At 35.3% G+C, this 18,024-nt stretch overlaps 2 protein-coding genes across 2 annotated transcripts; one reads left to right on the top strand and one right to left on the bottom strand.

Annotated features, from left to right (window-relative positions):
- Window positions 1-1,066: 1,066 nt before the first annotated feature.
- LOC140797725 (uncharacterized) lies at window positions 1,067-2,011 on the top strand. The gene has a single exon (XM_073151362.1). It carries the CDS (start codon window positions 1,067-1,069, stop codon window positions 2,009-2,011), a length of 945 nt encoding a protein of 314 aa, XP_073007463.1.
- A 1,771-nt stretch (window positions 2,012-3,782) lies between these two features.
- LOC140798170 (ribosomal RNA-processing protein 8) lies at window positions 3,783-17,265 on the bottom strand. The gene is made up of 11 exons (XM_073151934.1): window positions 17,230-17,265; window positions 16,979-17,122; window positions 16,511-16,703; window positions 12,314-12,375; window positions 11,722-11,773; window positions 9,795-9,909; window positions 9,558-9,652; window positions 6,738-6,844; window positions 6,543-6,657; window positions 4,264-4,308; window positions 3,783-4,117 (listed from the first exon to the last, which is right to left on the bottom strand). The coding sequence occupies exons 3-11, from the start codon at window positions 16,688-16,690 to the stop codon at window positions 4,049-4,051; spliced, it is 840 nt and encodes a 279-aa protein (XP_073008035.1). The 5' UTR covers window positions 16,691-16,703; window positions 16,979-17,122; window positions 17,230-17,265; the 3' UTR covers window positions 3,783-4,048.
- Window positions 17,266-18,024: the final 759 nt, after the last annotated feature.

Genomic DNA, 18,024 nt, shown 5'->3' with positions numbered 1-18,024 from the left:
TTTTGTCGCTGCTACTGGAGCACAAGATGAAATTGAAGAGGTTCAGAGGCATTAAGCTTGCAAGGAACGCCCCTTCTATTATGCATGTGATGTTTGCAGATGACTTGTTGATTATAGGAAGGGCCAATCTGGAAGAAGTCACCAGCCTCAAGGTGAGCATCAACCTTTACTACAAATGGTCAGGCCAAGCCATCAATCTAGAGAAAATAGCAACACACTTCAATGCCCGTATCAAGGAGAGTCGCAAGACTCTAGTGTTAAACCTACTAAAGGTGAAGAGCATGGATCTACAGGACAAATACCTTGGGAACCTCATGCTTCTCTCGAGATCTAAGGTGGAGGCATTTAGCTTCATCATCGATAGATTCAAACAGAAGTTAGATGGGTGGAAGGCTAGACTACTCTACCACGCAGGATGGTTGGTGCTCATCAAGTCGGTGCTCAGCACCATCCCAATTTACTATATGTCAACAATTTTTTCCCCAAAAGACTAATCGAGAAGCTGATAGCGATCATTAGAGACTTTTGGTGGGGATACGATGGAGCAAAATGGCATATCTATCTCAAGGGTTAGGACAGCATCTGTAAACCTCTAAAGTACAGCGAGCTGGGAGTTAGAAGACTGGCTCAAGTGAATCAAGCGCTAGTAGCAAACCTGGTTTGGAGGGTGACCTCGAACCCATCCTCTTTGTGGGCGAGGGTGATAAAGGCCAAGTACTTCCCGACAACTACCTTCTAGCTAGCCAAGGCAACTCAGAAGGGCTCTTGGATTTGGGACTCTATGAAGAAGGTAAAAGGATAGGTCTGGCAGGGGGCATGATGGATCATAGGAGACAAAAGTACTACCATGATCATAGGTGACCCATGGTTGCCCTAATGGGACCTGAGTGCGATCTAGCTACCGGAGGGTATCACACATGTCAAGCATCTAACAAGAGGAGGGAGTTGGAATGGAGATCTAGTTAGGGCAGTGTTCCCCATGGAAGTAGCTACTATAATCCTCAATATTTCGATGAGTCCGATGATTACCACCTCTCCAGATAGGCTTATATGGAGGTATACCACTATGGGAGTTTTCTCAATTAGCTCCTTCTATAGAGAACCCTACAGTGGTGATGGGGCTAGCTCTTCCAACCATGGTTACACAAGCAATATCTGGCAACTAGTGTGGCGCAAGAACAACTGTATACCAAGAGTTAAGGCTTTCATCTGGAGGAGTTTATCAGGAGTGATCCCAACCTTAGCTCTAAACAAGCGTATGCCAATGGTTGACCCATACTACCCGCATTACAAATCGGCTAAGGAGATTGCTGAGCACATGCTATTGGAATGCAATGTTGTCAGGGCCATATGGTTTGATTCGATGCTAGGATTTAGAATGGATAGCAGCCCTCAAAGTCTGGACAGATGGATCCATTCGGTTAAGGACTACCTAATTGGAGAGCAGCTCACCTATGCTTTCACCCTCATGTGGGCCATTTGGAAGGCTCGGAATAGCCTGATATTTAGGAAGGAGGAAATGGATCCTAGGAGGGTGGTGGATGAGGCAAGCAGGTTGTGGAAGCCTTGTCCAGACCCCCCTAATAAAGATACTAGGGCTGTTGGGAAAGAAGCGGATAACCTCCCTAGACCAAAGGACGGTGATATGCTATGCTGGGTGGATGCTGCATGGAAGGAAGATCATACAAGAGGTGTTGGCATTGCTCTCTGGAACTTCCGAAAGGAGTTTCTAATCGGCAAGTCCCTCCATCTGGAGCACTGTGAGAGTGCACTGGCTGGTGAAGCGAGAGCTGTCTTGGAAGGACTGAAGGAGATATCTAAGCTAGATACACGTGGTCAGTGCTGGCTATTCAGCAACTCACAACTGGTGGTTAAGACGGTTAACGATGGCAAAAACAATTTATCTAGTACGCATTGGACGATCTTTCGGGTCATCCAAGAATGCATGAGTTGGGTATCCATTTTCCCCCATGTTAAAGTCTACTACACTAGTAGGAGCAACAATGCATGAGTTGGGTGTCCATTTTCCCTCATGTTAAAGTCTACTACACTAGTAGGAGCAACAATAAGCTTGCTCACCTATTAGCCAGTTTGATGGACCCTAGTACACCTTGTAAAATCTAGGCTGAACTGCCCATGGATGTAAGCGGCAACTAGCTACACTCTCATACATATCTACAAAAGATTTATGTACATATAGTTCTAGAATAACATTGCTAGTGTATTACACGAGTATCTCTATATCCTACAAGTGCCATAAAAACACTATCTACTATTGTCAACTCTAATACAATTGAACAAAATATATATAATATCATCTCCTACTCATCTAGAGTACTATTTGATTGCTAATAGCTCTACATCTAAACTTCTATAAAGAAAAAAGGAGTCATGATCTAAGAGATTCAATGAATAGATATTACCTAAAGTCAAGATGCCATGCCAAGTAGATAGTAAATCATGTATTTATTAATACAGAAAAAAAAATATTATGTCATGAATAATATGTAAATATGACCTAAATACTATATTATACAACCATGTTATAACAGTACTAAATATAATAGTATATAATATATGATAACCACTCAATAATCATGTGTAATAAGAAAAATAAAATCAATGCACTTTTTTAATATCTCGACCATTAATCTCAACTCTAAATGTCGATAATCATGCTAAACCATTATGCACGGCCCACACCCAATTCCAGTCTCACTATCCTACCTATGACTCAACAATGCCCGAATGCCTAAATGCTCAAATCATACTCTACTATATACATAATCATCATTTAGATCGGGTACCATTGTAGTTAATAAAAATCATATAGAGATAACTTACCACATATGCACTAGTAAATGATGTTTGTCTAAATATCTTTTGTGCATTAGACTACTAACCTCGAGTAGGCCATGGGATTACATATCAACAATCATAACTACCCCTAAGCACCCGCTACCCTAGCACCACTTTCTATCAACAGTTTTACTAATATGATTTCATAATTTTTTTCAAAATAAACAAATCATGCAATTATCGGGTACCTTAATAGATTATGCATTTCCTGAATTTAAATGAAAGAATAAGCACAGAGAATACGATGTCATGCACTCATAAAATATCTCCATACTATATACATACTCATCAAGAGATCAATTAAAAAAAGAAAGTACGAATAAATTCAATAGAAAATCTCTTACTCGGCATTCCCTTGAGCAAATCGCACTTCCGGGGAATCTCAGTCACCCTCTCCAACCAAACTTGAAGACATTGGACTAGCAAGAAGATTTAGAGAGCAAATTTCCAAATCTCTTTATTTTCTACACCAACAAGAGATAACAAGAGAAAAACAAAACAAAAAACAAAACAAAAAAACTTTCTTGCCTACAAGTACCAACCCACTCACACATTTGAGTCACATAAGCCCTCTTATACATGTTTCATACTAAACCCAAACCATTATAACTCAAAAACTTAACACTAACGAGTTTATGGTTTGAAAGGTTTGTTTGATATCATAAACCCTGATGGAAATTTTTTAGGACCCAAATAACATAATATGCAACATGAGCAAACCACCTGATTTGAGTGAAACCAAACCAACATAACTCAAACTTAGCACTAATGAGTTTATGGCTTTAAAGGTTTGAAAAGTTTGTTTAACATCACAAACCCTGATGGAAATTATGAAGGACCCAAATATCATAATATGCAACATGAGCACGATATAACCCCCAAGGATTTCTTCAACTCAGAATTTCCTTGCCAAGTTGGGAATGTTTTTATCCTCTAAATCAAACATTCTCTTTCTTCATTTTTCCACTTCAGTAGCTAATAATTTCTTACAATTCAATAAATTTATCAAGGAACCACAACACTCTAATAAAGATGATATCTCTGATACATATTGATTCTGTATAAACTTGTACATTAATAGCTAACATCCCTAACAAATTTATCTATCCTACAGATACAGAAAAGGACTATGAAAAACTACAAAAGGAGATATGCTGCAATCAACATCTATGAGAAGTAGGAACAGGTTTCAGCGACGTTTATACACGCAAGGTTTCAACCCTGGCCACTCAATGTTTGTCCCTACCGAAGCTTTTTCCTGCAAACGTAAATTATCTGAAGATCAGCATAAGCCTCAGGTCTTAGTAATTGACCTATGGCCTCCTCACCAGATTGATGTCGTTATTCCAAAATGGAAAAATCATCCCAAAAAAAAAAAAAAAAGAGGACAGATTGTCAATATACCTTTTTCTTAAAGTAAAATAGTACAAACATTTTATTTGTAATGTCCTGCAAAAGGAGAAAGTTGCAATCAGGCACCAAATTAGAGAACATAGATTTAAAAGGTTACTTCAATGACAAGAACTTACAATGTAGTAAAAGCAATGTAATCAGATATGGCAACCTATATGGCTAGGTGCATTGCCTAGGCATGTGAAACTAAGGATGGCCCCATGCCAGTGGTGGCACGGGATGTGCCAGCAGCACACCCCCGTGCCAAACCATTACTCTATGTCGATCCTATTTTTATCAATTTTCAATTCAACTTTAATTATTTTTTGAACAAACATGATATGACATATGGAACTATTTTTTAAAAAAATTTCTATTTTCATTAATCATCATTAAATCAACTTTAATTATTTTCTGAATAAATATAATATGATATATGAGCCTATTTTTTAACTTATTATTTTTATCAATAATCATCAATCAAATTTAGAAATGACAACTCACGCCTAATATTTAAAATCAAATATTAACTCATGTTTTGTTATCCAATCTTATTTGTTTGTTTTTTTTTCTTATTTCCATCTATTCACAATACTCTTATTATGCTATATATCTATAATCTGCATATGTTTATGATGTGTCTATGTTGATGTCGGTGGTTTCCTTGTATATTTAATATTTATATTGTATCATAGAAGAATTCGAAATTTCATATTTGTATGAAGACCATGTGAGACGTAACTAATTGGACTATCAATGGATGAGTTTTAAAGATTATCGACAGTATTTAAGTATTTAACGCATTGCGATTTTTTTTACTAGGAAATGAAATCTTTGATTCTCTCCATCATCCTACATTCAACTAGATATTAATTTTAATTATTAAACTAATATCAATTAATATTACGTGTTGAATGTTATCATGTGGTCAATTATATTATGGAGTGTTTAATCATTAATTTTTCTTTTAATAAATATTTTCAATCATATTATGTGTTAAATAATATTTATATTTAACTATTGTTTTATCTTTAATAAAATAGGTCATTTACAAAAATAATCTATAAAAAAAATATTTTAAATTTGAATACATATTTAAACCAAAAATTAAAAATTGACATACCGAAGATCCAAAAATATCTCTAAATAACCTAAAAATTTTATTAAAAATATGTTAAATGCATGCTAGTGGCACGTAGGAGAATGGTGATAAGATTAGTGGCTCTCTTGTAATATTATCTCACTTATTATGGAAATTGAAATTTATATTTTTCTTTTATTCAAACTTTTTTAACCTTATATAATCTACATATCACAACAGTAGTATAGTGTGTGGGAAAAGTACAAACCATCTTAATTTTCCTAGGTGCACTTACTGTGTCTATTACCTTCCATAGGATGAGATCATAAATTTTAATGATTTTCTGCCTCATTTTCTTCTTTGCTATACTACCATACATTGATTTAAGATATACTTTTGTGATTTAAGATGTTCAAATTAAAGATTCCATGACATAATAAATGACATAATTACTGAAAATAGTCCAAGATCTATGTATGTTTTGCTGGTGTGCAGTACATTTTGGCAAGCTATCTACAGTTTCATGATTAGGACTGTCAAAATAGGTCGTTGGCTTGTGAGGATCGTGAGCTTGGCTCTAGTTCTAAACGAGCCAAGCGAAGCTAGACTTAGCTTGCTCGAGCTAAACTTGAAGTCGCTCGATAATATATATTAGTTTGTTGTGGAATAGTTGGTTATGTTCTTCAACCTCAAATGAAATCACCTAGGTTTGGTTCTTAGGTTTTATAATGTAAAACAAATTATCGTTTAAGTTAGATCAAATTTAATCCCACATTTGGAAACTAAGAAATGAGAATAGTCTTTATATCTACCCACTTCGTAAAAGGTATAAATATTGTAGCTATGAAGTAACTATTATAAAAGAAAATTTTGAAAAATTGAGCCAGCTTGATACTTGGGCGAGCTGAGTTCGAGCCCACATTAGCCGACTCATCTCAAGCTCGAGACAAGTAACATTTGCCATTTCAAGCCAAGCCGAGCTAACCTCAGCTTGCTCAAGCTCAGCTCGTTGACATCCCCTACTCATGATCCCTCTACGGAAAATATAAGTTTCTAGTAGGTTTATAAGACCTTCTGAATAACTGGCAACTCTAGAGACCCTCAGATCATTTCTGCACTATATGTAGGCCTATTAAGCATTCACCGGCTACGGTTGACTAGGTTTTTCTGTAATCCATAGCAAAAAGAATGTCAAATGGGCAAAACAAACCTTTGAAGCTAAAGTAAAACCAAGCTTTCGGACAGATTCAGAAAATTTATCTGGGTCAGCACCTCCATTATTGGGATCAAACCTGCTCCGAACTTCAGCAATCAAAAGCCAACCACTGCATGGACATTATTGGTCATTAAAAAACATACTACAAAAATCATCATTTTCATCAATTGAGCATTAGAAAAAAAAAACCATGGCTTGAGCACTCTGTTGGCTTCTTGTAAGTAACTTGGGTAGTTGATTCCCATTAGTGAAAGACAAAAGACAGCAACATCTACAGATGATGACTCCAATGGGGTCTGCAAAGAGAATATCCAAAAGTTTATCAATATACCAAAAGTTAATCAATATCTATCAATTTGTAAGTGGGATTTTAACTTTTAAGGACAATCCTCAACTTTGAAGCTCTAACTAGGGGCAAGTAAAAGTAGGACATTTATATGATAGAAAAGGTTAGTTTCTCCATTCCTTAATACAACAACAAGAGGGTGTCAAACTGTCAATCCCAACTATTTGTGTTGGCTACACAGATACATTTCCTCCTCCAGCCCTATTTAATGTAAGGTTCTCTGTCAAATTGAGTACTATCATCGCCTTTCTTAGTACTTCCTTGACATTATTTTTGTCACTGTATCCCTCTTAAGGCGCCCTCCCTCTATCCCAATAAGCAGGCAACTCCTTACCCATGCATTTGATGGTTCCCTATGAACATGCCCAACCATCTGAATCAATTCTCGCATTCCTAATCAGCTATAGCTGCTACCCCTAATTTCTTTCAGATACACTCATTTCTTATCCTATCTTTTATTGAACCACACTCATCCACTCAACATCATCATGTCAGCTACACTTTTCCTAGTTGCACAACATTCTATCCAAAAAGCAAGGCTAGTTTCAACTTCAGGGTTACATGACAGATTGCAGCAACAAACTAGAGGCGTTTCTCCATTTTAACCATCATACTCCTAATTAGTATCCCCTCTTCTTGAACCATACATCCTATATAAAGTAAAACTTCTCTCTTAGGTACTTGTCCATTGTGTATCATTTTTTCACCATCTTGTCCTTGCAAACTAACAAAAATTGCTTTCCATATACTCAATCTTAGATCTACTTATTCCAAAACCTTTAGATTCTAGGAATCTTCTCCACACTTCTAGCTTAGTCTTCAACTTAACCTAGATTTACCAATTAGAACAATATCATCTGCAAATAATATACACCATGGAACTTCATCTGAGTATCTTCATTCTTTAATATAGGAATATTATATCCTTAAAAATATTAGCTTCATTATTCTTTTAATTAGTGCATCAACACTCAGAGAGTACCTACAAAATGTAATGCAGTCCTCATATGGGAGAGATACTCATGCCAACATGCAGGAGAGAAGTGTTGTATCCTGAACCATGTCTGGACTATTTCTTTCTATCTTTTCTAAAACTAGAACTCTTCCCGCACAGATGTTTCTTTCAAGAATTTAAGTATGGTCGAAGTTTTGTCTGAAGCCTTCTGCATTTCAGTCTGATCCAATCTAGAACTACCCAGTTTCAGATTTCAAGGTTGTATCTAGCCCAGTGTCAACCATATCCCTTAAATGCCTATAGATCTTGTGCCATGCATTGAAAAATAAGATAAACAGGAAGATTTACAAAACCTTAGGTTGGAGTCGACATGGATGCGATCCGTTCTACTATGGCCCAATTTTTTATAAGTTTCATAATATTATGTGGGCCTTCAAAAATTTTTCCTATTGTTCTTAATTTTTTTCTCATGTTCTCCCAGATTGTTGCTATTGTTTAGATTTTCGAATTTTCGAATTTTTGAACTTTCATTAATAAAGAGGTCAGAAACCGTCATACCAAAACTAGAACTTCAATTGCTGAAACCAACTAAAATGGCCAAAATCAACCAAAACAATTTAATAGTGAAACCAAAATCAAAACTGGAACTTTATACTGTGATATATCTGGCCACTTAAAAATGAAAATGATAGACAAATATAGTAGTTCAATATATTGATATCCATGATATAAATGATTAAATTTTTCTTTTCCTAATGACAAACTATATTGACATTGTCTCTTTTAATAATAATAAAATAAGGAAACCTCAGTAATGTGTCAGTTTTTTAAGGTATTAACAGTATGCCAGCTACAATCATTTTACTACCTCAGATGAAAGAAATTATGATAAGAGACAATGTATACAAATGATTAATAGTCATATAAATGCATAGGATATTTGAAAATTTATTATTTGCAGTAGTCAAAAGAAAAGTATGTCATGAAAGCTGATATAGTACTGCTACTTGGCCCACCTATGCGAGCCACTATCCGCCAATACGGCCACTTCAGTCGACGACGCCTTTCTAGGCGGCTATGACTAAAGCATAGTAGTTAGATGGCAAATCCTCCATAGAGACTGCCACGGCGACTACCACAACCTTTCTCGGAAATCTGGTTAGTTTCTCTTGTATCTTGTCTGATTATCTATTACGTGCCAACAATTGTGGGAACAATAGAATACCTAAAATTTTTTACTTATTGTATTTTTATAGCCTCTAAAAACAAGTCAATAAGTAGATGAACTTTCTTGTGGGCATATGCAGTCAATATATGGTTGCTTATGCATATGCGACTCCGCACATGAAGCCCATATGCAGTCGGACTGCATATTGCATATGCAGGACGGTTGACGCACTTCCACTGCCTATGCGGCTGGATATGCAGTCTGTGCGGCTGTTTTCAAAAGTGTAAATAGATATAGGCAGATAATGTTATAATGGCAAATCTCTGTGAGAAGTGTCGGCCATTGGCTTATGCCAAGGTTAGAATTTACAGATGAGCAAGACACATTCAGAAAGTAAGAAAGAGTAGCATAGATGAAACTGAACCATTACTACTTCTTCAGAAGCTAACATTGCCAAGGAAGAACAAGGATTTATACCAGAGAAAATATTTATCATTGAATTATGAAATGACCTAAGAATTTATAAATGGTAATACATACATTAGACATGTCACAAGAAATTACTGATGGGATAGTTGAAACAAGATCAATGGAGAAGACTTTATTCTTCACATTTCTTGCTAGTTTTGCATTTCCTGCAATTATGGCATAATTAGCAAGCAATTCCTTAAGAAGAGCTTAATAGCATATAAATCTAGTTTTACAATTCAATGTTTTAAATAAACAAATTATGGTCCAAGCATAAGGCAGAAACTTAGAGTCCCTTGTCATCCTCACCACAGCCAAAATCAGCAACTGTCAAGGAAGAACTGTGACTCTTCAACCAATCGACAATTATATTAACAGGTTGCTCTGGCCAATGTGACATCTGTTCTTGATATCCTGTATGATACTAATGGGTAAAGAATAAGATGTGAGACAAAACTTATGATGAACAGTTAACCATACTAGAACACTTAAGTTTAACAGATGGACTAACATATCAATAGACTTAATCACTACCAGGAAACCAAGAATCAACAAGAAAATTAGCATTAGATTCATCGCAACCAGAGAAATCAAAAGACATGAATCTGAAAAGATAGCAATTCTTGGGCATTTTATAGGAGAGAATGATTCACCAAAGTAATAATTGCAGGTTCCCTAGTTGGTAAACTTTCTTGCTAAGAGTGATACCAAAGACATGTTAAAAGTAATTAACTAACTATGATGTGTGAGTGCGTCTGGAGACTAATTAGATAACATGAGAATGAGTCACTATGCTGAAGATCTTAGATACCCTGACAGGAAAATCTGTAGGCAGTTTTGACAATGACCTAAATTTGGAATCTATCCTCTAAGCAGTTCAGAGGTCTACAAATTCTTCTAGTGGATGGTCTCACAATGGTTCAGAATTCAATATTCAGGGGCAAAAGGAAGCAATTGTTTTTTTGTCATGACATGTTTCAAGGGCTATGAGATCGTAACTTCCACCTTATACATTCAATACTCTTAGAATCATTGGTTTGGAGCTTTGATTTCAGTTCCTGGCAAAACTAAACATTCCAGTCAAAATGGATCAGTTTCAGTCTAGATTATGGTTTGAATTTTTGGTCCCTTAAAGTAATAAGCATTTTGGAGTTTTGATCAGTATTGACAGTTCGGATGAGTGTCACTTTCGTTGGTTTGTATTTTTTTATTAATTAAATTTTTAAAAAAAATTTGACAAAAGATTCTAGCAATTAGAAGAAAATTTCATGAAAAACATCATAAAATTCTGGAAATTCATAGATTAGATTAGGTGACTAGGTTTAATTCTAGAATATCTTATTTCGTGGAAACTCGTAATATATAAGAGATTTGGTTGTTAATTTGTTTTACAAATAATCTTTATCAAGATTTGGATGATTTTTCGAGTCAAAAGGTCCTAGTTTGATTAAAGATTAGACTTGGGTGTCAATCTAGCTTGCAGGCTCGCAAGTCACTCAAGCTCAGCTTGAGATTAGATCGAGCTTTAAACAACCTGAGCTTGAGCTCAAAAAAATACTCGCTGGAGCTCAGCCCGAATCAGCTCGTATATGATGAGTTTGTGTGTGTGTTATGTATTACTATTATAAAACCTTTGCATTCAAAATTTCTTGTTCCCAGTGGTAGGCCTTCTTGTAGCCTCACGTGTGATATGGGATCAGATCCCCACCATTGCCACTATCACTTCTTTCATCGCAATAGTTCTACATTTAGTTCCCACACCGATTATGGAGCTAATTTAATTTTGTACATATTTACCACTACTCATAATGGCATATTTGATAAAAGTTTAGATTATGAGTTCGTGTTATCTCTTTACCTCTTTATATATGACAGGCGAATTCTGAAAATAAAGGCTCTATTTGGTTCAAGTCTAGTAGTAGAATGCGACTAGCTAAACTCATTTCTTAGTCTTATTATAGGTAGGTCAAACTAGTCTAAGAAAATGAGGTGTTTATTGCAAACTAGGCTATGAATATAATTATTAACTTTGATATGATACGTAAAAGTGAAAAAGATGGTGTTTCTGGAAGATAATTGATGATATGTATAATTAACGGACCAAAATGCCATTTAACTTTGAGGATATCAATATAAAAATATTATTTATTAAATGAAATAAGTAGTCAGAAAAATGAGAATTTCGGGAAGGCAAATTGTCCAGAAGAAAAATGGAATCTGAGAGAAAGAAGTGTACCACATTAAATAGTTCTGGATCATCCTTGAAGTAGTCAAAAGCCTCCTCTCCACTGATAAAAATAGCATCAGGAGATGAAATAGCAAAATAATCGGAACTAAGAAACTTCTTTTCTGCTGCATATAAATACTATAGAGGGCAATAATAATGGCCAAAAGTCAGAAACAGAGTTACTTTCAAACAACTATTACAGCCTTGCCCATTTAATAATTTATCAGGCAACAACAAGAACCCAAATTTATCATGAGATCTTATAACGACAAGAACCCAAATTTCCGTGCAAATAGGATACTATATAACACCTACGTTGTCAATAAAATAGAACCACTAACTCTATTTTGCTGTGTTAGGTTCAACATATGCCTAAATATATATATATATATATATTTATATATGCAGTTGTTCTTAAGTTGAAAATAACTTTGCAAGGCTCCAAACTGCTTTGAAATAAGCAGAGTTATTCAGTAAATTGTTGTCAGAGCTGGCTTCACAAATATCTGGCATTCTCTATATCTTTTCCAAGGGGAAAATTTTGTGACACATCTTACAACAGAAAAGCACCAAGAGATAAGTGGATGAGGAAAACTTATACCTGCATGTGTACAATTTCTCGTTTATCATTCGAAAATGGCCTCCAGATAACCTTGCTCGCATCTACACATTATTGAATAGCATTAAGAAGAAAAATAAAATAATACAATAATCAAGAGATAGTGAGAAAACCAAGAACATTAATGTCAAAAGGAAATATCTAAGACTCTTAGGCCTTTTTTGTTTGAGGCTTAAGCCCCAAACTTAATTAGTTAGTCTCATTTCTTCATGTTGATTTTTTAAAGAGTGAACTTAGTTAGATATAAAAAAGATAAAAAATATTTAATTACTGAATCAGTTCAGGGTGGGATCCTAAACATAACGCAAACAAGGCCTTAGAGAATATGGCAAAATAATATAATTTGTCAAACTACTAGCATTAAAGGTGTTACAAGGGAAAATGCATTCTACTAGAATGACCACATTCAAATTAAAGGTGTAATAGAGTCAAGCTCTGATCAAGCTTGAATTGAAATTAATTTCGAGCCTAATTATAGAATCAAGTTTGAATTGAAATAAATTTCAATTCGAGCTAATTTTGAACTCGAGCCAAAATGAATCAATCAATAAGCAATTTCAAGCCTAAATTGAGCTTGACCGAGCTTGAATTGAATCACACTTGATTCAGAATTTAATCAAGCTTGAAATAAGGCATGATTCAATGTGAAGGTATAAGAACTAATATAGTAATATTCTGAGTCTTTATATCTTGATCTAAAGATTCATTATAGTCATATGTATAATATACTATATTATTAATTTTGAGCCTTATCAAGCTGAGCCTGACCAAGTCGGCTCATGATCAAGCTACGGTCGAGATTAATTTCGCGTCTGTTCTGCAAATCAAGTTTGATCAACTCACTTCTAAGCCGAGCTTGATCGAGCTTAAATGAGCTAAACTTGAGCTGAGCTCGAGCCATCTCGATAAATTTCCCTAACTCAAATATGTAGAGGACACTAGTAGGCAATAGTAAGTTGGAAAAGAAATATTAGAACACCATCATCCCCTCTAGATAGCAATTACTAATAATCTCACCTTTTTCCTCCTCGTATAAACGTTTTCCAAGACTATAGCAGTCATAAAAGATTTCTCTTTGTTTTCATGTTAATCTGCAAAAGATTTCTCCTTGGTTTCAAATCATTATTACTCAATTTAGAGACATTTTGTTCATGTAAGTTCCAAAACACTAAGGTTGTCTTTTTCTTTCTCCAAGTCCACATCTATAACATAAAAACTCCATCCGAACATCTTGAAATTACTACCACTTCAATCATACTAGGAAACAAAACAACCTGCATTTCCTGCAACCTCCAACCATACTAGAGTCTTGCAAGACAATGTTAATTGGTTATGTACTATAGATCATTCTATTTATACAATCAATATTCATGTCATTCCCCTAATAAGCAACAAGCTATATTAATGCTTGGAGATGACATTGTCACCCCTTATTAAGCATGCAATGAAAACTTCCATTTTTATGTTACGAATCAGATCTGGAATGATTTGGACGTAAAAAATTATGAAAATTTAGATAATGGTCCTCGTAAGTTAGGGTTCTAATGGCTCTGGTTTCACATAAATCGAAGATCGGGATGAAAAGTTAAAAATAAAACAGTGGAGATAAGTCAGAATAGGGCAGAACGGTAAATATCCGACGTTACGGCGGTCGTCAAAGGGTGGCGGACGGCCAAGAGTGGTGGTGGATGGCCATAGGGTAGGGTGACTATTGGAGCTAGGAGATGGCTAGGGTTTGAAAGCGTTGGAGATTCTACGGCTATGATCTACTCCTAGAAAAGTAAAGACAATCTAACGGCTACGATAAAACAATAAATATGGTAAGAAGAAAATAAGTAAACTCAATTAATTCTCAATGCTTAGATGCTTCTATTTTTGGATGAATAACAAAGAATCCTAACCCCTCTATATATAGAGGTCAATTACAACGAATCCCACTAAGACTAGCTTTAAAGGCTGACACGACTCAAATTAGGACTTGCCTTAAAGATTTGCATGACTTAATTGGACTTGTCTTAAAGGCTTACTTAACTTAACTAGACTTGCTTTAAAAACTGTCGTGACTTATTTGAACTTGCCTTAACTATACTTGCCTTAAAGGCAATCATAACTTATTTCGACTTGTCTTAATAGCTCATATGACTAAACTAGACTTGCCTAAAAGACTTACATCATAAAATAATTAAAAGATAAATAGACTCGACTCAACTTGACTTAACCCACATAGTCGGATCATAACATTTTAGTTTTCTTCATCACTCTTTATGCATACAACCACAATATATCCAAATTAACATGTGTTGCAAGAAATATATGGAAGAGAGAGGATTAATGAAAAGAAAGGTTTATCACAAAAAATAGAGACCAAAGAAGCAAACAAAGAAAGAAAAAAGATTTCATTGCGAATAAGAGTCGCTTATGTGTGGGCTGAAGTGTAGGGACCTTTTATAGATGTAGAGATCAAAATAAAAGAGAATAAATGGTTCCTCTTAGCACATCACCTAAAGGAAGAAAAATTGGTTCCGAGACACAATCTCGGGGGCCTCACACCCATTATTTGTAACAATTAAGAGATTCTTTGGTAGAAATATGGACAATAATTTGAAGTTATAGGTCTGAAGAAAGGAAGCCTTAACTTTGTTATCAGGCATTTGGAGAACTTTTATTTCTTCCAAAGCTAGGCCAAGCATAAGTATAATGGTAAAATTTAGCTGTTCTTTATAGTTTATACCTCCAAGAAGAGCACAAGCTATCTATTGTGGTGATCATTATATCCATTGTCAAATATGCTGACTATAACTTTGCGTATTCCTAATGTTATGAGTGTGCTAGCTTGATCACAATAACATGCAGACAGTGATAAGATTATCCATAATCTGAGCCATTACCATGCGATGGTTGTATACTTGTTGGACACTAGTAGCATCTGATTTTCTTGGCACTTGGAGGTACAAATAACTCCACTAGTGAAGGTAGTGATACTTCATTGGCAGGGCACACGCCATCATATGTCTACAAGAATAGGGCAAATTGGAAACCCTTGGTAAAGACAATGATTAAACAACTGAAGAGATTACAAATGTGATCTGTTTTGCTTGTAATGACTAGTTGTTTGATTTTTACATGATGTTATGCTTATATCCTCTTATTATTTATATGACAGACTTTGGGTTTTTGAAATTTGCATAAATTTGGTCCATAAATCAGAGAGTCTACAAGCTACATATTCACACCGGAGCAATGAAACCAACAAATTTGTATATTATTCTCTTGATTAGTCTGGTATGATGTCCTAATTGAATCAACGTAGTTAGGGTTTAAGTTATTTGATTCTTTTTTCCTTTCACTTTTGCATTTTCTGTTTAGTTGAGTTGTTTTCTTGCATTTAGTTAACTTTAGGTCTTGACTAAGGCTTGATTGAAGGTGTTTTTGGGTTAATTGCTTAGTGGCTTGTTATGTTTTATGGTATTTATTGGATAATGTCTTTTTCAACCTAATCAAGTTAAATATTAGAGTTCATAATGGAGTTCCTTCCAATCTCTAATTAGATAATAGGATGGAGGTCTCTCCTAACAATTGGATGACTTATAATCAATAAAGTATAAACTTTCAGCTAAGTTCTTCTTACGCCACTTCTGCTTCATCTTCTCCTTTGCTTGAGGATTCTTTAACCGAAAAAAAAAAAAAGTTCAGTTCAGATGTAGGATACTTATCAAGGAGTTTTGGCGACTCAATAATGTATAATGAATCATCAAAGATTTGATGGCTTCTAATTTTGTATGTAACTTGCTAGTGGCTTTCAAAACGAAGAGAAGATGTACACGAACGAGATATCCAGTATTCCAGCAACAAGAAAAAGGAAAACAATTGAATACAGAAACTCCTGACTATCCAGTAAACATGACCAATTAATGCAAAAGTGTAAGGCGAGATGGAATAAAGAACAATCCAATTGCAAACGAACCACGTCTCACACGACAAAAAATTCAATGTTCACGGATCCATACTCAAGTCCTGTAACTCTACAGAAGACAATGATTTAGTATTTCCGAAGTAATCTATCATCCTAAAGCTATACCCCTCAGTATGAAGAATTGCTCCTCGCTCATGAAAACTATACAGATGCCATATAAGAAGAGAAGTGAGTAAATTAGTTGGATGTCCGGTTTCACATCGTACCTTTTCGAGGAAGCTCGACGGCTTGCTCTGCGATTCACATTTTCTCCGCTTCAGGTTGGATGACAGCTGAGACTGCTCCTCCTTTTTTGAGAGAGTTTCGGAGGAACAGTTTCGGGACCTCTTCTTTCCCTTCGTCCTCCTCGACTTGTGTTTACTGTCCGTCGCCAGCGGAGGATCCATGCGAGGGAACTCACTGGAAGAAGATAGTAAGCTTATTAGGCTCAATGTTTTGAAAGGCGCATATTCGCAGGCTGCAGAAAGAGAGGAGGACGTAGTCGGTGGGCTGGTAACAGAGGAGAGGGAGAGAAAGGTGGTAGTGCGTGAGGCCGTCAGTGGAGCTGGGTGAGGACGCTGTGTGCAGAGGAGAGGGAAAGAGAAAGAAGGGAACTGGAGAGGGAAAGAGAGAATGGCAATGGTGGCCGGTGGGTGAGAGAGGATGAATGAGAATGAGGAGGAGAGAGATAGTACCAGGCTACCAGCGTCGGCACCGTCCGAGCCTGTCGTCAGCCGCCGCCACCGCCCGTGCACCGGTCGAGAGAAGAAGGATTAGGGCAGCGATTTTGAAAAGGATTTGTCTGGGGGAAATTTGTATGTAAACGCTTCTCTTTTTCACTGATTTGTGGTTTACACCCTTTTCTTTTAGTATTTGTAAATTAAGTCTTCATTAATGCAAAATATGTAAAGTCACCCTAAAAATATTACCAAAATACTTTACCCACCTCAAAAATTTTAGGCTTCTTTTACTTTGCTGCGTTCACCCGAAGAATAGAAATAGTCCTATTATGTAATAAACCTTGACGAAACCGCCTGCTATAAAGACGCGGACGCCAGGAATGATTAAGCTCATGGGGAACCGGCGATGATGATAGTTTATACCCTTCTTTATTGGGTTGGTGTATAATTCTCATTCTCGGTATAGTAACTAAATAATAATTTAGCTTTTTCTAGTACATTAATTTATTATTCTCCCTCCTCTTATTCAATAGAACTTATACTAATTTACTATTTTATTCATAGGCCAGACAGCATCTAATTACTATTACTACTTTACATCCTTATATTTTAGTTATTTCGTTTAAAATGCCACAAATTTTCAATACAAATTTATTATTTTTTATTACTTTAATATTAATTTTATGTCACATCAAATATAATTATTAGTCATTATAATAGTATTCAACTAAATGATAAGATAGCTTATACTAATATTAACTTTCTTCTTCCAGTATTAAAAATTAGAATACTTCTTCTAAAATCGGCCTTTATTCTAGCCTCAATTGTTTTAAAAATAAGGTCAATTCTAAAATAGGTATTATTAATTGTTATTCCTCAAATGAGATCTTTATTCTAAGAATAATTATTCTTATGTTTAGTTGTATTCTGCAATAAGGATGCAATAATTATTTTTAATGTGATACAAAGTAAAGAAAAAAAATAAGAAAAATATATTTTTGATGGGGAAATATATTTTACTTTTTATAAAATCACTATAAATATCATTTGATTTGATATAA

This window comes from Typha latifolia, chromosome 11, assembly GCF_019914945.1.
Source record: "Typha latifolia isolate L0001 chromosome 11, TyphaL0001v2, whole genome shotgun sequence".
NCBI classification, from domain to species: domain Eukaryota; kingdom Viridiplantae; phylum Streptophyta; class Magnoliopsida; order Poales; family Typhaceae; genus Typha; species Typha latifolia.
Note: the sequence above shows the minus strand (reverse complement) of the source record. Positions and strands in the feature narration are given on the sequence as shown.

Excerpts from the sequence above, each read along its gene's own strand:
- LOC140798170 (XM_073151934.1), bottom strand. The coding sequence starts at position 16,690 with ATGGATCCTCCGCTGGCGACGGACAGTAAACACAAGTCGAGGAGGACG. Across the intron at positions 12,376-16,510 it reads CGTCGAGCTTCCTCGAAAAG|ATGCGAGCAAGGTTATCTGG; the intron begins GTACGATGTGAA and ends AATAATGTGTAG. Across the intron at positions 9,910-11,721 it reads ATCCAGAACTATTTAATGTG|TATCATACAGGATATCAAGA; the intron begins GTACACTTCTTT and ends TTTACCCATTAG.
- LOC140797725 (XM_073151362.1), top strand. The coding sequence starts at position 1,067 with ATGGGAGTTTTCTCAATTAGCTCCTTCTATAGAGAACCCTACAGTGGT.